General features: G+C 36.4%; 1 protein-coding gene across 1 annotated transcript; it reads right to left on the bottom strand.

Annotated features, from left to right (window-relative positions):
• Positions 1-15,542: 15,542 nt before the first annotated feature.
• On the bottom strand, positions 15,543-20,716 carry LOC109162266. The gene is made up of 5 exons (XM_019310986.1): positions 16,682-20,716; positions 16,426-16,574; positions 16,227-16,324; positions 16,033-16,126; positions 15,543-15,939 (listed from the first exon to the last, which is right to left on the bottom strand). The coding sequence occupies exons 1-5, from the start codon at positions 20,714-20,716 to the stop codon at positions 15,543-15,545; spliced, it is 4,773 nt and encodes a 1,590-aa protein (XP_019166531.1).
• Between the last annotated feature and the right edge of the window lie 1,819 nt (positions 20,717-22,535).

The raw sequence follows: 22,535 nt of genomic DNA on the forward strand, positions 1-22,535 counted from the left end.
CAAATGCAATTACCTTTATTTTACCATATATTAATATTTGCCTAATTTAATAATTATATATATATATATATATATATATATATATATATAAATTTTGGTAATGGTGATTATTTGGTTTAATATTGCCATATTAATATTGTAAATTATTTTGGCAAATGGTAAATATATAGTAATTGCTTAATTTGAAATTTTAATGCCCTTTAGTTTCTATTTAATTTTGGCATTAAATTCATAATTAAATTATCATTCAATTTGGAGCAAATATTAAGTTTTAATTTGCTATTTGAATTTTAATTTAATGTTAAGGTGCATATTGAATTGCCTCAAGTGTTGCAATTTATTAAGAATTTAGGAGTTCATAATAATATATTAATATGCAAAAATCCAAGCATGCTTTGTATATTCATAAAATTATTTTATTATACATTTAGAAAAGCATATATATTAAGGTTGGATTTAGCATATTATTAACTCATAAATTCATTTTTAAATATCACTCAATTTTAGATCCTTAGGCCAATTTTATGCATTATGGCCTATTAAGGTAGTTTGTTGTGGTTTCCCCTTAATTGTGAACACATTTTAGTTTTATGTGTCTTTGGGACTTTAGAACTTATATTTGAACAATCTATTTTGGGTCCTATCTTGGGTCATTAAAGTATGGATCCTACCATTTTGATTGATATTTTAATAATAATTATAACTCCTTATAACATGTTTATTAAGTTTTAATTATTACTAACTACCATATTTTGGTATTCATTGTTGGTAATAATATTAAGTTTTGGGTCTACTTCAGTATTAGACCATTTTCCATCCATGTTATAATTCACTTGGGTCATTGAGGTTTATGTGCCTAATTTGAGTGATTAAGTGCTATAATTATTGTTTTGGCTTGTTTAGAGACATTAAGGATTTAATTGTTATTTTGGCCATTAAGAACTATTACTATTGTTTAAGTTGATTAAATTTTTAATCTATCAATAGTTTTTCAGGGCCTTAATAATAATATTAAGTCTTTAATTTTATGGCAAAAGCAATATAGTTGGTATATTGTCTATATAATGGTAATTTGGTTATTACCTTAACTTCAGTCTCCCTAAGTATCATAATAGTCATGATTAATTATTATGTGGTAAAATTGAGATTAGTATTTGACATCCCTTAATTACAGTTTTGCCACTTATTAAGCTAAATTCGGCATTATTAATTACTGTTATTAAGTTTAGTGGCTAATCTCATTTTATTACTTTTCATAATAATTATCATTTCATGGTAATCTGCTATATTTGGTACATTGGCATGATTACCACTTCATTTTACATGACTATTAATGTTGGTAATTAAGTCCTACCAATAAATTTTTTAACGTAACATTGGACGCTGCATCGAGTTTATTGACACCGATAGTGAAGATTGGGAGAATTCTGGAGTTTTTTCTTCTCTTGTAGATCGTCATCGTTGTTAGCGCAATGGGCAGATGCGGTTTGCATCATTAAGGTTAGTCATTAATTATCTTTTATGGTTATTATTGATAATTAGTGCTACAGTTATGGTTAATCGATAATTTGGACTAGTCACATATTTTATCTTTAGAAAAATGGAAACATTTGAAGGCGCATTACCATAATTTAGTTTGTCGTTATTGTTAATGTTAATAGTGATTATAATGTTATTTATTGCTATTAATAATTAGTTAATTAATGATGACATTAATATTGTTGTGGTATTCAGTTATGCACCTTGAACTGTTTCCAAATAAATTTATGTGACAATACTCCAGTTCAGAAAATAATTTTCTGGACATTAATATTTTTCGGACTTCAAATTTTATTAAGTTTTCAAAATTTTATCCGAAAATATTTATAAGTGTTAGCGATTTTAACCATTGTTTTTCCATATTTAGTCTCCTACATACATAATGTGATAATATTATTATGGCTATTTATTGCTATTTTGGTTATTTGCAATTTTGCCATTAATAATAATAATATTATTATTAACTGAGTTATGGAGAGTGATTTTGAATCAATTTAGTAATGTTGGAAAAACATATTTTCTAGGCATTTGACTTTTGCCATTAATTCCATAATTCATTTAGTTCTTTGAATTATGACTGTCCATATTTGGTTAAGTATGAATAAATGAATATTTTGTTTAAATTCATATTCTTTAGTTGGTTCATACTCCTTAGATTGTTTTATGCATTCGATCACATTAAGTGCATAATATTAAGTTTAATTATGCAATTAGGGTTTGTGAGATTTTGCTTTACAAATGATAGCATATCCTTTTGGTTTGATATTGTTTGAAATTGTAAATTCAGTTATTTCTTATGAATTTGATCTTTATGCATTAAAACATTTTTCCATGGGCTTACAGTTTAAAAAAATTTTAAAGTATATATTCAATACATTATTATTCAAAATGTTGGGTCTCTTTTGGTTTGGACTCATCGGTGTTTGAATATTAAGTTTATACTTTAAAATCTCATATTGTAAATTGCTTTAAGTTATGCAATTTCTTTGGAGTATATGAGTATAATGTTTAATTTTATGCATATTTGTCCTAAGCATAATATTATGTTTTAAATTATGCAATTTTATTATGCCTTTAGCAATGCATACTTAGATGGAATTATATTAGTTCCTATTTAAGTTGGACTTATGCATAAACTTTAGTTGCGGTAGTGCCTGAATTTAAGCACGTTTAGTCCGCTAATTTAGTTCACCATTTAAGCTTTAATCATAGGTGAACCATACAGTTTTTGGTGTATACCCTACAGTTTTAGGTTCATACCCCCAAACAGTTATACATTAAGTATATATGAATCAGGGAGACATACTATTTTTAATGGCCATGACTTAAGAACATCTTGTGCCACTAGTCTCCTTAAATTGATACTCTATTTAAGGAATTGGTTTTCAGTGAGACTTAGTCTCTAACCACCTTTCCTTGGAGTATATTTAGATTTTCCCATCACAATCTGGTATAATCTGTTTGTCAAATTTTTAAGTATTCATTGCCAATGTGATTTTATTTCGGTTTATTAAAGAATAGCGAAAGCATCTTTAATTTACTGAAATATCTTGAGTTTTCAATCTTGGTTAATTAAGGAAATGCTACAGCATATTCAGCTACCTAAGATTATTAAGTTTTAATCACATAAAGTTTAGGCAAGAATTTGATAATTGTCTAGTGATCTTATAATTTTAATTTGGTTTGGGAGTAGCCACAACTTCCTTAATCTGTTAAAATTATATATTAAGCGGTTTATTTTGATCACATAAAGTTTTGGACATATCATTTGTGATTAATTGTATGTAATATGATGAAATTTAGCCCACAGGCAATTTCGTTATATTTGTATAATTAATCAGGATGAAATACTGGACTAGGGTCATAATTTAGCCCACAGGCAATTATGTATCGGAATGTAGTTTAGTAGTTTTATCAGTGACGATAGAAATAAATCAATTTATTTACTTTATGGTTATTTGTAAATATTTTTCAATTCTATCATGAAGTTTAAATTTTATGATGTAAACTTTAGATCATATTTCTTAATTTGCCCACAGGGATTAAGAAAAGGAACATGATCTCTTAAGTTTTTTATCATAATGATAGTAATGAATCTTATTGACTAAAACTTTAGCCTACAGGCAAGTTTTATGTCATTTGATTCTTCAACTCATTTGATAATAGTTTCATCATAAATAAAATTTTTCAGTTGGATCTAATTGAGTAAAACTTCAGCCCACAGGCAAGTTTTATGTCACTAGATTCTTCTGGCTCTTTAGTAATTGTGAAAAATATTATCATAAGGGTTTCTTAATTGGATTTAATAGAATTAAAACTTTAGCCCACAGGCAAGTTTTATGTCAATAAATCCTTCGACCCATTAGATAATGATTTAATCACAATTTCTTAGAGTTATAAATTCAGTTCAATTATAATTCTAAGTTTCATGGTTTGCATTGGCAAAACATGTATTCAGTCACTTCCCAAAATTTAGCAACTTTTATTAATTAATCCACGAATCTTGCTCGGTTCTTCGGACTAACTGTAGTAAGTTACGTGATTTGACATACCTCTTGGATTCCAATAATGTTAAAATGTTAAAATGTTAAAATGTATCTTTTGAGCCAAATTCTAACTTGGTTTTGAAAGATGTATTTTGTTTTTTTTTTAGTATGTCCAACTATGGTGGGGAAATATATCTTCATTATTTAGTTGGACTTTAATTGGAACCAAAAATTGATTATTTAGTATGTCCAACTAATGGTGGGGAATTATGTCTTCATTTGTTAGTTGGTCAATAAATCAATTATGAGTATGTATGTTATTAAGTTTATTTTATTAATTTAGCTGAAGAATATTTTAATTAGTGGGAGTGATCATTTTGAAAAAAAGATCATTAAGATACTCCACTAAAGTTTATGGATTTAATTGTTGTATGTTAAACAATAAGTCCAAAATATTCCACAAGTATTAATCTTGTATTTGTTCATATAAATTCATAAGTTCAAATTATTGAACATTTTGTAGTGCAACATATTTATGAAAATGTTGTAACCAAGAAATTTATTAGAACAAAAGCATTTAACTTGTGGTGCATTGTAATTTAATAAATTCTTCAGTGATTAATAGAGTCTTTAGTTTCTTCAAAATTAATCCTGGACAATTTTGTGGGGCATATAAGTAAGACTCATTATGTTCAGTTCATTTAAAATGAACATTGAAGTTATTTGGGAAGTTATGGTGTATGATTAAGATTCCAAATTTATGGACTTAGACCTTTGGTTTATTGTCTAAGTTATTGGAATGCTTCTGTGACTTGACTATCTTTTGGCTATTTTTGATGAGTGGGAGTAACAGACGTGTTAACTCCAAGCTCTTAGCTGTTAGAGATAGTACTTAAAGTTAACTTATAAAGAAGTCATGGAATATAGTTAACATTATGCTAACATTAAGAGATCTCTACTTAAGGCATGCTTATAAAGTTTTAGAGATCATACAGTGTACTCTTTTGTACAATTTGGATGCGTTTTCTCCTTCAGTTGTGCACATAATGTATTTTGAGAAACATCCCTTAAGGTACCGAGAATAAACATAGGGTTTGTTCATTAAGGACCTAAGTTGGAGAATTAAAATGCATGTGACCATAATGGATACTACTCTGATTAAATAGAGGACATGTCATTATGATTCGTGTGTTTTGTTCTTTGATGAAGGTTGTGCTAGTACTTGCACCAAGTGGGAGAATGTAAGATTTTCCCTAATAATTGTTAGATATATTAAATATAATATATATTAAATATAATATAATATATCTATAATATATATATATATATATATATATAATATATTTGAGAAGAAAGAGGGAGAGAGAGAAATATGAATAGATGTTTATTCACTTGATGATTTTAAAATGCTTTGTAATTGAACCTATTTATACTAAAACATGAATAGCAAAAGTCCTAAATTGATGCTAATAAACTCCACGTACTGCTGCGAACTCCATGCTACAATCCCACGTATTAAGCATGTTGCAATCCCATGTATTAAGCAAATAATCCCACTACTTGGTTTAATAAATATAATAATAATAATAATAATAATATTATTATTATTATAATATTGCCTCCTTTAAACCAAGTTGGAAATATTGGTCATCCCAATATCCTTCTTCAATTTAAGAAACGTCTTGGTCTTTAACGGCTTTGTAAAAATATCTGCAACTTGACATTCACTCGAACAGTACTCAATGTTGATTTGCTTTTCAGCAACCAATTCTCTGATTTTGTGATACTTGATATCAATATGTTTGCTGCGACCATGAAAGACAGGATTCTTGGACAACGAAATTGCTGACTTGTTGTCACAAAAAATAGTTGTAGGTGCTTCCTGCTCGTGTTGTAAGAACTCCAAAATTCTCCTCAACCAAATTGCTTGAGTAGCACAATTTGCTGCTGCAATATATTTTGCTTCTGCGGTTGAAAGTGCTACAATCTGCTGCTTCTTTGAAGACCAAGAAAATATAGCTGAACCAAGATAGAAGGCATATCCTGATGTGCTTTTTCTGGTCTCAACATCTCCAGCCCAATCACTGTCTGTGTACCCAACAAGTTCCACAGTTTCATTAGTAGAGTAAAAAATTCCATCAGTACTTGTACCTTTGACATATCTCAGAATTCGCTTTGCTGCAGCCCAGTGTGATTCTTTTGGTTCCTCCATGAATTTGCTAAGTATTCCAACTCCAAAAGAAATATCTGGCCTTGTTGCCACCAGATACCTCAAACTCCCAATTAAACTTTTATAAGATGTAACATTCACATTCTTACCACACTCATCTTTGGACACCTTTAACTTTTCAGCTACCGGAGTTGAAGCTGGTTTAGAGTTTTCCATTTTGAACTTTTTCAAAATATCAGCAGCATACTTCTTTTGTGAAATAAAGATTCCACCATCCATCTGAATAACCTCAAGGCCAAGAAAGTAAGACATAAGGCCCAAATCGGTCATTTCAAACCTCTTAATGAGTGCCTCCCTGAATTCTGAGATTAGCTTCAAGTTGTTTCCAGTAAAAACCAGATCATCAACATACAGAAAGATTAAAACAATATCACCAGAATCCGTGCATTTGACATACAAAGTGTGTTCATGAGGACATCTCATAAAACCACTTTCGACAAAATATGAGCCAATGCAACCATACCACGCCCTAGGCGCTTGCTTTAAGCTATACAAAGCTTTTCTCAACCTGTACACTTTATTTTCCTCCCCTTTCTTCAGAAATCCTGCAGGTTGCTCAACATAAGTTCTTCTTCAAGAAAACCATTCAGAAAAGCAGACTTGACATCCATTTGATGCAATTTCCAATCATTTTGAACCGCAAGAGAAATAACCATTCGAACTGTATCAAGTCTACTTACAGGAGCAAAAACCTCAAAATAATCAATACCTGGTTTCTGCTTGTAACCCTTTGCTACTAACCGTGCCTTAAAACGGTCAATTTCTCCATTTGACTTGTACTTCGTTCTGTAAACCCACTTCACTCCAATTGGCTTCTGTCCAGGAGGTAAATCTGTTAACTCCCAGGTACCATTCTTTTCAATGGCACGGATCTCCTCATCCATCGCCTTAAGCCAATGAGTTTCTGTAGCAGCCTCCTCAAAAGTTAAAGGATCACAATCTGCAAAGAGAGCAAATTGAACAATCTCTTCATCAGACAGGTCATTATCATGACCCAAAACATAATCTTGCAAGCGAGCTGGTAAGTGGCGCTCGCGCTGAGATCGCCGAACTGAAGACTCTGGCTGTGAAGGAGACTGGACATTATCTGGAATCGGTGGCTCTTCAACAATATTGTCAACAGCAGGAATAACAACTGAACTTTCATCTTTAGCTAACCAATCCCAGGCACCATATTCATCAAAAGTGACATCACGACTTATAACAACCTTCTTAGTTTCAGGATTGTATAGTTTATAAGCCTTTGAAGCGTCACTATAACCAATGAATATGCACTTCTCACCTTTATCATCCAACTTCTTTCTCAATGGATCTGGCACGTGGGCATATTCCAAACATCCAAAAACCTTGAGATATTTGATAGAGGGTTTTCTCCCACTCCAAGCTTCTTCGGGTATCTTATCACGGACACTTTTAGTTGGACACCTATTCAACACATAGACAGCACAAGCAACAGCTTCTGCCCAAAAAGGCTTAGGCAGATTCTTGGATTTCAACATGCACATCACCATATCCATGATTGACCTATTCTTCCTCTCAGCCACTCCGTTTTGTTGTGGAGTGTATCTAGCTGTCATTTGGTGCTGAATACCCTTTTCTTTCAGAAAATTATCACAAGCAATATATTCTGTACCTCTATCAGTTCTCAAGATTTTTACTTCATAACCACTTTGCTTTTCAACAAAAGCCTTAAATTGTTTGAAAACATCACATGCTTCAGACTTTTGCTTCAGAAAGTAAACCCATGTTTTCCTACTGAAATCATCAATGAAAGTTATAAAGTACTTACAACCTCCAGGTGAGGGAACCTCCAACGAACACAGGTCTGAGTGAAAAATCTCCAACTGTTTTGTGGCTCTCCTTGACTTGCCCACGGGAAAGGGATCTCTATGCTTCTTCCCAATCACACAAATCTCACAGATACGATTAGGGACATTCACAACAGGTAAATCAGAAACAAGTTCCTTTCTTGCAAGATAGTTTAATCCAGAGAAATGAAAATGCCCAAACCGCATATGCCATAACCAATTATCATCACAAACTTCAGAATTAAAGCAAGCAAGGAGAGTTTTGATTGGGACATATTTACCTTTGCAATCAAAACTCCTTTAGCATCTGCAATGGTACAACGCCCCTGAGCAATATCTATCTTATATCCTTTTTCTGACAACTGTCCCATACTCAACAAATTTTGGTGTAGTTCAGGAACATAGAACACATCAGATATAAAATTGTGAGTACCATCCTTCAACTGAATAGAGATTTTACCTTTTCCCAAAATTGGCACTTTTGACTTGTTGCCAAATGTCACTTCAGACCGGACTGATTCATCCAGTTCAGAAAACAATTCTTTCTTCCCACACATATGGTTACTACACCCAGTATCCAAGAACCATATGTTCTTATCTGCAGAAAAATTATCGCTGGCTAAAAGTAAAGTTTCAGAACTCTCACCAGACTTTTCAGCAGTGTTTTCAGCAATGTTTGCTTGATTTCCACGATTGTCCTCATTATACCAACAATTTGCAATCTTGTGCCCATACTTGCCACAATTGTAGCAATGAAATGGAAATTTACCTTGTTTGGTATTACCTCCACCTCTTCCTTGGTTGGAGTTACCACGTCCTCCTCCTTGGTTGAAGTTACCACGACCTCTTTCACTAGAACCTCCTCTTCCTCTTCCACGACCTCTACCAGATCCTCCACCTCTTTGATTAGTGCCAGTCACATTAAGGGTGACTTGACTCTTCAAAGCTTCTTCTGCTAGTGGTTCCGATTTTGACGCAATTCTGTCAATATGACTTTCTACCATACCTTTCAGCTCTGCAATTGACAAGAGCTCGGTTTTGTGTGACTCTGTGATCGAAGCCACCACATGGTCATACTTCATCGGCATAGTTCGAAGAACTTTCTCAACCACTGCACCATCTTCAATTGTATCTCCGTATAACCTCATCTTATTCACCATATCAATAAGACGAGTGAAATATGCATCTACTGTTTCTGTAGAGGTCATCTCACAATTATCGTACAACCTTCTCAACGACTGCAACTTAGACTTCTGCGCCCGATCAACTCCTTTGTGTGACACCTTTAAGATGTCCCAAGCTTGTTTTGCTATTTGAGCACGAGCTAATTGCCCAAAAATGGAATAATGAACACCTTGGTGAATCTGACCCAAGGCCAATTTATCTCGCCGTATAGCGCCTGCTTCAGCTCCTTCTTGTAGACCGGGATCAACAAAGCTCCAAAGATTTTGAGCTTGCAAATGTGTGGACATCATAATTTGCCAATAATTGTAATCGAGTTTCCCGTCCAATTTGGGACCCGTCCATACAATATTGAAATTTGCAGCCATATTTCACTACGGAAAATATCTCGGGGTTGAAAGGTTGACTGGCTCTGATACCAAATGTTAGATATATTAAATATAATATATTTAATATAATATATATTAAATATAATATAATATATCTATAATATATATTAAATATAGTATATTTATATATTATATTTATATATTGAAAAGAGAGAGAGAGAGAGGAAATAACTCTTTGAATTGATGATTAATGAATGAACAATAGTAACCTATTTATACTAAAAGATAACCACTAATAAAGCTAAAGATTAGGAGTAATGCTCCATGTAAAGCTACAATTAAGGCCACAATCTATGTAGTGATACCATGCATAACCCACCTACTGCATCCATGCATTATTCATAACAAACTAATTTAATACTTGGTTTAACCATTACTAATAATAATAATAATAATAATGATTTAGGGCCTTAATTAAGTGGTGCAAGTTGACTAGGCTTATTAAGTGGTCTGGTTGGACTTAATAACTAGTAGTTGTTAGTCAACCAAACTCTGTGCCTAATATAAACCTGGATTGATGGGATACAGGGTTATGGATTAGATAGCACATTCAGTTACGGTACTCAGACCGCTCAGTAGATACCAATACACCATCTAGGGTTCTGAGTCAGGTCTGAGGCAAAACATGGCTGACGGTCTACCATTAAGAGGCAACACAACAGGAACATCAACTATGGCTGGAGATCAACACGGCTACGCTTCCGCTATCATACGAGGTCAGGTTTCTCGTATACTATGGTTCATATAGTTAGACTATTGTATATCTAACAGGAAAGGCATGGCTAACTATTACAAATAAAATGAAGGCTTTAAATCTCCATTATATTATGGCGATTACTTTACAATTAATTAGGGTCATTATCTCACTAATCAGGGTCACCATTTCATCGTTATTGCACAATTATCATGAATATATACATCACCTTTACTTTCACTACAAAAGGCAATGCAAATACGAAGAAAGGAGAGTCAACACAACCTCTTCATCCTCTGGCTCAAAGAGAAGTTCTCAAATGCTCTCAAACTCTCAATTATCCTACTAAAATATTTATAGTTCGAGCTCTTTCTATTTATACATGTAAAAACACCCCAAATTATAGTGGATTCGTTTGGTATCGTCTAAAAAGACTTCTGATTTTTTACCATTTTAATTTTTCACATTAAAATTTCATTTTATTTATTTAAATTTCATTTTTGAATTTATATTGGGTCATCCCTAATAAAATCAATAAAACACAATGGTCCCAACAATTTGACAAAATTGAGGACCAAAGTTCCACAGGGCCGAAGAGCTAAAATGATTAAATCTCGATTATAGGAATAAAATTATCATGAGAAAAGGGTCAAATACACCCTTAAACATTTCGCTAAAGGTCAATTACCCCACAAACTTTTGAAAAGGTCAATTGAACACATGAACATACAATTTTGAGTCACTTGACCCCATTAACCGGTAACTTTTACCTGATGAACCGGTAATTGACACCGTGGCGTGACACATAAGCGTTGGAGTGGGTACTTGGCTGCCACATAAGCATAAAAAAGAATTAAATTAATAAAAACATTTTAAAATCAGCCATAAAGAATTTAACAGATTATATTGTACAGGGCTGATTTTAAATTCTTTTTTTTAATTTAATTCTTTTTTTATGCTTATGTGGCAGCTAAGTACCCACTTCAACGCTTATGTGTCACACCACGGTGTCAATTACCGGTTCATCAGGTAAAAGTTACCGGTTAATGGGGTCAAGTGACTCAAAATTGTGTGTTCATGTGTTCAATTGACCTTTTCAAAAGTTTGTGGGGTTAATTGACCTTTAGCAAAATGTTTAGGGGCCTATTTGACCCTTTTCTCAATTATCATTTATAATTTTAAATCATTAAAGTGTCCGTTAATAAGTTAAGAAGTCAAAATCAATAAAATGTTGGAATAATTATTATTATTATTATTCCATTGCTCATTATTATATTGTATGACTCATAAATATTTATTTATAATTTAATAATGATATAATTCTATGATTGGTCAGTTAATGGTAAATAGCAGTTTTAACTGCATCAGATAACCTCTCACGTTGATGGAACCGTGAGATTATGTTTTAACCATTCTGATTCTCTGGTCCTCTCCCCAAAACAAAACAAAAGTCTCTCTCCATCAGAGTTCTTAGAGAAAGGAATGTTGAAGGTCTGGAGGGAGAAACCAAGTTTCTAGTATAAGCAGAGAACTATGGACCCAGGTATGTTCGTTGAACTCTAATTAAATACCGTATGTAAAAAACATGTGTTCTGAAGATCTTATGTTTTAGGATTAATTTACATGTGGTATCATGAGCCTGGTTGTAGAACATATGTTTTTTCATACATTTATGTTTGCATGTACAATTTTCGTATTGGATGTACAGTTTATATGCTTTTAATGTGTTTAAATATAGGATGGATTACAATACATGCTGCAACCATGTGATTAAGCAAGGATTAACACATCATTAATTAATATACATGCTTTGCAAATGCTTTTGTATGAATGTATATCCACCAGTTCTGTTAACAATTGAAAGATCGAAATTATTATTTCATATATATATATATATATATAAAGACAAAAAACTTTTTTTTTTCTATTTTAAAGAATAAAGTTAATTGGAGTGGGAGTTTGAATGATCATAAAGTTGAACTTGATTCATCTATTGAACTAATTAATCACATGGGAGTCCCTTCAACTTTTTGCATACAGCTGAATTGAGGATCATGAAAATCAATTAGCACATGCAACTTATAATTGAAGTGTGGGGCTATGGGATATTGTGCGTTTGGGTGGCAAAATCCAGATAACTTTGTCTGCCAAAGATACCATACACAATCATCTATTAATATGACAACTTTCATCAACTTATTTAATATATACAAGCATTGGCATTGAATGATTAGATCAAGTAGCATGTGGAGCATACTTCTTATATAGAACAAAGATTACGAGTTTGATTCTTGTTAATACCCTCTTAGTTAAACTCGTCGCACCAAGTCTTCCTACGTACCATAATTTACATCTCTTGTATGGTTTATATATTATTATAGAAGAGCTAGCGTGATTTACCCAGTGCACCTTCAGATAGTGACAACGGGTTTACCATATATAGTTCTGTATCACATTTTTTAGATGTAATATTTGAAATTATTTTATATGAATAATTTATAAGAAATTAGATTATATTTTGGGATATGTCATTAAATTTGAAGGGTAATAACCTGTAAAACAATTCATATTTGATAATATAAGATTAATTTGGTATAAAAAGTAATATTGCATGTGAAAAACATTGCTTTTAAATAAATATAATAAGGTATCAATTTATATGACTTGAATTCATTTGCTAGTTGTCATGAATTAACCAATTTTATTATGAATTAATTAAAGAAAATTTATCAATTCTATAAAATTGTCAATTTCTTACTACTTATTAGAATTTTTTTTTTTTTTTAGAATTTGTTGGGTAGAGGTCTAGATGACCACTATGCAAATATAATGAAAGAAAGTTATTATTATTATTATTTTTTTATGAGTTATAACTTTTGGTGTAGTAGAAGTGCTTAATTATTATGATTGGTATCAAAGGTTATATATAAAAAAAAGTTGAGCGTTGGCTATTAGATATAACTTTTAGTGTAATGGTAATTGTTTAATTTTAACAAATTGTTTTGATAACCATGTTTATATATATATATATATATATATATATATATATATATATATATATATATATATATATATATATAGAGGCGAGTTCAGGTGCGGCAGTGTCTTATGGTGCGGCAACACCAATAATTCAACAAATATGCACCATCAACGTTAGGAAAATACACAACACAAAACAGAGTAAACAGAGCCCTGCATCACCAAACACACACCATTAGGTGTGAGTAAAAACACCCTACACTGTTCGGAAATACACCATTGGGGGTGGTGAGTTATATGGTGTATTTTTTTGAGTCTGTTGTGTATTTTGTGATGTTTTATTGCATTTCATTGTGGTGTGTTTTTATTACGCTGTTGGTTCATATTGTTAACACTGTTGGTGTATTCTGGAATTCCGCCGCACCGCCGCATGGGAAGACCCCACCACATTTGAACTTTATTTTATATATATATATATATATATATATATATATATATATATATATATATATATATATTTCACATTTATGATTTAACATCTCATAATAAAATACCAAGTGGCTTGTAGTCTACTGTTATTGAGTTGCTCCCCTAAGTGAGAGATGTAAGGTTCGAACCGCATTTGAGGCAAATAGTGTGTATATGTAGGGTATCCCCTTCCTTATAATAAAAAAAAAAAACATATCATAATAAAATAATAATGTTTGAATTTAATTTTTGTACGTGTATTTTAAAATATGTTATGAAATAAATTAAAGATGGAATGCTTTAATATATTATATTGTTTCATATTATATATTTATTTTAATATTATCAATTTGTTAGATATTTAAATAGAGAAATATTTCCCTTTTATATTAAATAATAATAATAACAATGGGATGTTGGTGGCTCCACCTTAGATGAATAAGTACGGTAAGTATTGGGAGGACAAAGAATGTTTTAAAAATGAGTAGATATCAGAGTTTTAATTAAATCAGGATATATTGTGTCATTTTTGTAATTACTAGCCATACAAAAAAGGAAAAAAAAAAAAGCCAAATAAGTTATTTTAAAATGCTACTTGGAGGAACATTCAAAATAAACTATTATTTTAAACTCTTAGGTCATACTAAACAAAATTTATAGTTCATTTGTAGTTAAATAAGCTATAAAAATAAGCTATAAGTTCTACAAAACATAGCCTAATTTTCAACGATAAAAAATTTAAAAATTTCAACTTTATATTAAAATAATATAAAATTTGTCTAAAAAAATTGGTCATCAATGCTTTTTTTTTTTTTTTTTTTTTTAAATATTAAAAAAATATTGATTATCAAACTTTTGAGTTTTGAGCATTTTGATAAAAGGAAAAGAAAAAGGGTTAGTTAAATACAGTGATGACATCACATTTTTTTTTTTAAAATCCAAATGTAATAATATGGATAGGTATATGAGTAAGCATTGAAAATGGGAAGAGATAATTTATAAATGGGTAGGTGAGAATATGAAAGCAAGACTATCCGGAGTTTTTTCTTTAACTTTTAAGACGAATATACTTTAATTTATATAAAATAACTTAGCCAACAAAAAGATCACAATTAAGATGATAGTTATTCATGACAGATCGATTCGAGTTTAAAAAGTCAATATAAATTTTAAATGGTTAGTTGAACTTGAAATATTGTAATTATTAATTTAATTGTCATACTAATTTGACTGGAGTTGTTCGCTTTTGAGGCAAAGATACTGGGTTGGGAGAAAGACGTTAGATAGATGAGATAGAATTGGGAGGTTATTGTAAAAAAAAAAAAAAAAACAAAACAAAAAAAAAAACACACACACACACACACAACTTTTGAGAATTTGTAAACAAAAAAAAAAAAAATTCCGCTCACATTACGTCTGATGCATGAAACATGTTCTTCGGAGTACCGGTCTAGCCTCTGTGGTTCATGTTCAGTTGAGTTATCATGATTTACATCCTCCCAAATGCTCTGTTGGGTCGGGGTGTGGGGGGCCCTTAGGGTTGGAGTTCAGCCTTTTGAAAGAATGAAACATGTTCTTTGTGCCTTCAACTTACCTAACAATTGTTTTTTTAATTTTTTTAATTTTTTAATTTTTTAATTTTTTAGTTTGTTTTCCCACTCTTTGTTGACTTGACAAAAAAAAAAGAGTTTTTACCCTTGAGCACATTTTTTTTTTTTTTTTTTTTGAGAAGGTAAACTTAATTCATTAGATCAGAATGGAGAACGTTTACAAGAAAAGATGGGGGGAGTCCAGCCACTCCCCGCAACCTGACAAAGAAAAGGCCTCCCTAGCAACAAAGTGAGCGGCACGATTCGCAGATCGCTTAACAAAATTGAATTCAATATCCTCAATCACGGATGCTAAATCCTTTACATCATCCACTAAATAACCAAATGCAGAATTAAAAGACACGGAACGTATAGCATTGAACACAATTTGCGAGTCCATTTTCACATCCACGCTCCCTAGTCCCGTTTCCTTGAGACAACTAAGAGCCTCCCGAATGCACAAGGCCTCAGCTTCCTTAACCAAGTAATTTCCTGTTACAAGCACATTCTTGGCCGCCATGAACCCCCCCACAATCATCGCGTAACACCCACCCCAACCCCATCCGTCCCTCTCCCTGCCGCACATAAACATCAGTATTGAGCTTACACCTGCCAACTAGCGGCTTCTTCCACTGCACAACATCTACCACCCCAGGCATTGCTTGAACCTGATTCGCCCCACGCCACCCTTCCAGAAAATCAAGGGCACGCTACACCACCAGGGCCGAATTATGCGCAACACCCTTCCAGACACTATCATTCCTGCTTGACCACATTCCCCAGCAAACCATCACAAATCTTGGTAAAGAATCAACATCCAACTTACTAACACACCAAAAAAACCAGTCAGAGATATTATCACCTGCATAGGCATTTAAATGTGGCACACCTAAAAGATTCCAAACCCGTTTGGCTTCGGTGCAATTGACAAAAAGATGGATAGCAGATTCGGCAGCCAATCTGCACATATGACAATCAAGTAAACAGGCTACCCTTCTAGAGACCAAAGCATCTCGCGTGGGAAGGTACGCGGATGCCAACTGCCAACAAAAACATTTTACCTTGGGGGGAACATAAATACTCCATATACTTGACCAAGGCCAATCATCAGAAGCAACCATGGTAATCCGCCTGTAGCAGGACTTGACAGAATACGCCCCTTTCTGATCCCAGTGCCAAGTCCATTGGTCACAAGGCCTACGACAACTAACTGGAATATTCAAAACCAAACTTGCATCACTGGAGTTTTTTTTTGAAAAATAAACAGAACCTGATATATTAAGAACGATTAGAAGTATTACATAGGAAAGAACTCACGTACCGCGGGATACGATCAAAAAACTCAAGTCTATCATCCCCTATGTAAGATAACGCTTTTTTGGCTAAATTATGAGCAAATGTATTATAATTTCTATGCACATAGCGAAATTTAACCCCAGGCATTTGCCGTAGCAGCTCACGGATTTCTTCAACAATGGATCCGAAGGGTGAAATATTAACTCCTCCCGTAACCGCATTCGTCACCATTTGGGCATCGGTTTCTAGCGAGACCCTCCTCCACCCGTTGTGCTTTATCCAGCTTAACGCTTCCCGAGCTCCCATTGCTTCAGCCTCTCTAACCATATACAAGCCCCTCTTGGTAAACATAGTCACCCCAAGAACCTTATCCTCCTCATCCAGCACACCCCATCCAAAGCCCATACGTTGATTTGCATGATCCATAGATACATCTATTTTCACTCTCACCTCACCCGAGACAAGATTGGGTGATTGTGCCCCATTTCGATTTGGCCTAACAGAATGTGTAGTTGACTCTCCCAAGCCTCGGCTATTTCTCCAATTTTCTGCATAAAGCAGCGCATGATGCACCAGAATTTTTGGATCCGAAACAGTTTGCTTCCACAGCAGAGAATTTCGCGCCTCCCATATAGCCCAAGCCACCATCACAACCTGTTCAAGAATTTTATTTGGTAAAACAGCCCACATCTCATATAGCCATGCATTTAGAGAATCCACATAACCCATTTCCCAGTCAGCATTTAAATGGAGCCAGCAATTATGTGCATATTCACAATTCGCAAAAAGATGAGCAACACACTCGTTTGCCTTTCCACATAACACACAGACCGGATCACACTGAATGCGTTTAGTCATTAAGACATCCTTCGTTGGGAGACGCAAGGTACACAGCCTCCAGAAGAAACACTTAACTTTTGGTGGAATTCTTAAGTACCAAAGGCCCCTCCACACGACCCCTTCCCCATGATTCACCTCACCCACCGCCAACCTATATGCACTCTTAACCGAAAACATACCGTTGAGTTCCTTATGCCAATATAACGAGTCACAAACCCCCCCGGGCGGAGCAGGTAGTCTCAGAATACGATCTACATCCCGGTCACACAGAATATCCCTCAAAACCCCCATATCCCACTCCCTTGAGTTCACACATAACAGAGAACTCACACTAGGATTTCCCAAGTATTCTTGTGCCGGAGTGTCAACATATGGATTCGTCTCATCCGGTAGCCACGGATCCCCCCAAATTCTAGCCAAATTCCCATTGCCAATTCTCCATCTAGTCCCCTTCCTAATTAAAGACTGAGTTTCCCGTATACTTGTCCACACAAACGATGGATTGGTCCCTCTCCCTGCTTCAAGAAAAGAGCATTTTTGAAAATACCTTGCTTTGAAAACCTTTGTGACCAAAGCATCAGAATTTGTAAGAAATTTCCACCCTTGCTTGCCCAACATAGCAAGATTCATCTCACGCGCTCTTCGAAACCCCATCCCCCCAAACTTCTTAGGCATACATAAATCACTCCACCTACTCCACCTTATTCCCCCTCGTTCCCTTCTCTCACAACCCCACCAAAAAGAATTCATAATCCTTTCTATCTCACCACTCAGGCCCAGAGGAAGGAGAAACACGTTCATAGCATAGTTAGGGATACTTTGTAGGACAGTTTTCAGCAAGACCTCTCTACCACCCCGAGATAAGAGCCGATTACCCCAATTCATCACCCGATCTCGCAGCCTATCCCGGATAAAGCCCAGAATCTCTCTCTTCTTCCTCCCCACATACCCCGGCAACCCCAAATACTTCCCCCGACCCTGCTGTTCACAGATTCCCAGAGTCCCACAAACAGCCTCCTTATCCTCCCAATGTACATTTCGGCCAAACACAATTGACGTTTTCCTTAAATTCACTTCCTGGCCACTAGCTCTCCCATAATCTTTTAAGACATCATTTAGAACCTCTGCCTCAAAATTGTTTGCCCGAAAAAGGAATAGGCAATCATCTGCGAAAAAAAGGTGAGAAATAGACGGAGCACCCCTTGCTACCCTTAACCCGTGTATCAAACCCTCCTCCTCCCGAACTTGCAACATGGTACTCAGAACTTCTGCTACTAAAATAAAAAGATAAGGGGATAACGGATCCCCTTGCCTAAGACCCCTCCCCGGCACCACTGGTCCCCATTCCTTCCCCTCCACCAAGACAGAATAACGCACTGTCGTCACGCACTCCCTCACCAACCCCACCCAACGATCACTAAACCCCATCTTTACCAGGACTTGACACAGAAACCCCCACTCCACTCGATCATAAGCTTTACTCATGTCAACCTTCAAAGCCCCATACCCACCCCTTTCCCCAGGTTGGCGTTTCAAACAGTGGGCTGACTCGAAAGCAATAAGCACATTATCGACAATTGACCGACCCGGAATGAAAGCACTTTGAGCAGGTGATATAATTGAATCTAGCAACACACGCAACCTAGTAGCAAGGACCTTTGCAAGTATTCGGTACACAACATTACACAAAGCAATGGGGCGAAACTCAGACATCTCTACGGGGGATTTACACTTTGGGATCAAGACAATATGGGTGTCATTCACATGTTCCGGCAAACGACCCGTAACCATAAAAAGATGGACAAAAGAAACTACCTCAGGTCCCAGAATAGACCAGTGCATCTGGAAAAACGCTGGAGAAAGACCATCAGGGCCCGGTGATTTGTCCGGATGCATTGCAAATAAGGCGCCTTTTACTTCCTCTGCCGTGACATCACTTAGCAGGGCAGCATTCTGTTGTTCATCAATACGGGTGCTCAGGCAATCTAACACAGGCCGCACATCACCTTCGGCAGAAGTGAAAAGATTTGAAAAATATTCGACCATAATTCCCCCCATCATGTGTGCATCATTTGTAATCTCCCCAGCCGAATTACGCAAAGCAGTAATCCGGTTCCTTCTCCTCCTTGTATTCATTGAATTGTGAAAAAACTTTGAATTGGTATCCCCCCCTTTATACCACAACTCCTTAGCCCTCTGCCCAAGCCGATCACTTTTATCCCGAAGCATAGACAAGTATCGACGCTGACAGTCCCCGAACAGCCTTAAACCTTCCCCATCCCTTCGACCCCGCAATCTCTCCATCTCCCCTAAACAGAGCCTCATAGCCTCATTCTCTCCCCGATTCTGCCTTCTCCCCCAATTCCACACACCCCTTCCACACACCCGTAATCTATCTCCCATAGGGCACCCTTGAAGCCTCTCCCATTCTCTCTGCACCACCCCTTTACAATCCGGATATCTCCCCCAACTATTTTCAAACCTTGGGCGTCGAGTATAATGTGTCCTCTCCCCAGTATCAAGCGATAAAAACAGCGGCAAGTGATCACTCGTTGTACCCTCCAAAGACCATGCCTGCGCCCGCGGAAATAGATCGCGCCATTCCCCAGAGACTAAAACACGATCCAACTTCTCCCTCACCCACCTGCAAGTCCCTCTCCCCTTTTCCCAAGTAAATTGGCAACCCCCGAAACCAAAGTTGGACAAGCCGCTCTCACGCACTGCCTCCCCAAATCCCCTCAACAACCACCTAGGCTGTGGCACTCGCCCCTCCTTTTCCCAATCCCATAATAAGTCATTAAAATCCCCCATAAGGGCCCAAGGAAGATTATTGAGAGTAGACAGGTACCTGAGTAAACCCCAAGATTCCCGCCGCTGACCCCTTTCCGGAGAGCCATAGAAGCCCGTGAATCTCCAACGCGAATCGTCCCCACCACTCGTAACAATAGTATCAATATAGTGATTCGAATATCCCCTTACCTCCACATCAACCCCCGCACTCCACAGAAGAGCCAAACCCCCACCTCTACCACTGGAATCGACGACAAAACAGTTGTCGTATTTTAATTTCACCCTCACCCTCTCAAGCCGTCTCGTATCACTCCAAGTCTCACACAGAAATAAGATGTTGGGCCGTTTTTGATAAACCAAGCCCGCCAAGAACTGAACTGCCAATGAGTTTCCCAGCCCACGGCAGTTCCAACTTAAGAGATTCATTGGGCCGGGTGGGCCTGATACACAGGGCCCACCTCACAAGAAGTAGAGTCTTGCTGCTCAATAGACATTGGACTAGACCAAGTGCCATTTAAAACTTCGTCCTCACTATCGGTTCTCCTCCGTTTCGCTTCAATAATAACTACCCCCCCCCCACTCTCATGTCCCTCATTTATTTCTCCATTCATTGTGACCCCCCCACTTCCAACCGTTACACCCTCACTTACTACCCCTACTGCACCAACATTCCCGCGTAACAGTTGCTCCCCCATTAACACCCCATCATTTGCATTAATGTCAGCAACCGTTTCCGGCCTTCCCAGATTCCCGGCCCCCGGCTGGTCCTCCAGAACGAGCCACCTGTTTACCGGCGTAGCCGTAGGCCTCCGACCACCCGCTCTCATCCAAGTGCCGAACAATTTCTCACCGTACTGCACCGGCTTATCCGCCGCAACCGGACAAAACTTGTCCGAATGGCCAATGACGCCACACTCAAAGCAAAAGGAAGGAAGACGTTCGTATCGAAGGTCAAGCCAAAACCATTCTCCTCCCGGTTTCTTCATCTTCATCCTGGCTTTCAACGCATTCATAACATTTATCTTAGCCCTGACCCGCATAAAAGCTCGTTCTCCCCCATCAAAATTGCGTTTGTCAGCTTGTTCGAACTCCCCTACATGATTGCCCACCACTATAGCAACCCTCTCTGACATGAAACCCCCTGGTAGATTGTGGACCTGAACCCAGAAAGAGGCTTTATCCAGCGGAACCTCCATTGGATCTTCCCCGTCCACCACTCGCCGGAGAAGAACCAGGTTTTGATCAAAGGTCCAGGGGCCGTCATTTAGAACACGGGATATATCCCTCTCACAGTAGAAAACGAATAGGAATCTGCATTGGCCCAATTCACGAACCATAACTCCTCGCATGGGGCGCCAGGCAGTGGCCATTACATCCCGGAAAATCACAAGCTTTACCGGACGATCCGTAACCACACGGCCCACCGCTGCAAAACGAAGATCGTAGCTAGGTTTCGGGACATCGTCCACCTCGACTATGACCCCATCTTCGTCGTCGCCAATTGCCAACGCCTCACAAGCCTCAGCCAAACCACTCGCCTCCCCCTTCTCCATCACAAGCAACAGGAAAGCCGAAAGACTCTAAACACAGGAAAAAAGCCACTCACAAGGAGAGAGAAAAACACTCGAAAAAACGAGAGAGAATCTTTTTATTTCAATTTTGAGAGGTTAAGCTTTCATCTAGTAGATTGTCAATGCATCACTGGAGTTAAAAATATCATTAACACAATATAAATCCCATCCCGTACCTTGCTCATTCATCAGAGACGAGACCCGAGCTTCATAGATAGACTGGTGCAGCACTGTTTCAACATAAGGATTCTGGTCATCAGGCAACCAAGGATCCAAGCCAATGACCGTGTCAGCCCCATCTCCCACCACCCTTCTACACCCTTCTTTCAGCACCCCTTGTACCGCCATAATACCCTTCCAAATGTAAGAGGGATTACTACCCTCCGTTGCATCAAAGAAACCACACCTCGGGTAATAACGTGCTTTATACACACGAGCCACCAAAGACATTGGCCTAGTTACTAACCGCCAAGCTTGCTTCCCAAGCAACGCTTTATTCATCTCATGCAATCTCCGATACCCCAAACCACCACAAGTTTTCGGCTTACACAACCCCTCCCAAGAGCGCCATCGGATGCCCCGACCCCCCCCCCCCCCTACACTGCCAGTCCACCAATACTGATTCATCAATGTCTCAATCTCACGGCACAACCCTAGGGGTAATAAGAAAATCA

This window comes from Ipomoea nil, unplaced genomic scaffold (genome assembly GCF_001879475.1).
Source record: "Ipomoea nil cultivar Tokyo-kokei standard unplaced genomic scaffold, Asagao_1.1 scaffold2928, whole genome shotgun sequence".
In the NCBI taxonomy this organism is placed as follows: domain Eukaryota; kingdom Viridiplantae; phylum Streptophyta; class Magnoliopsida; order Solanales; family Convolvulaceae; genus Ipomoea; species Ipomoea nil.

Bases quoted from the DNA above. Each gene is read 5' to 3' on its own strand.
- LOC109162266 (XM_019310986.1), bottom strand. From the start codon at position 20,716: ATGAATCTCTTAAGTTGGAACTGCCGTGGGCTGGGAAACTCATTGGCA. The intron at 16,575-16,681 runs GTGAGTTCTTTC...TGAATATTCCAG, and splicing joins TTGATCGTATCCCGCGGTAC to TTAGTTGTCGTAGGCCTTGT. The intron at 16,127-16,226 runs GTGATAATATCT...GTGGTCAAGCAG, and splicing joins ACATTTAAATGCCTATGCAG to GAATGATAGTGTCTGGAAGG.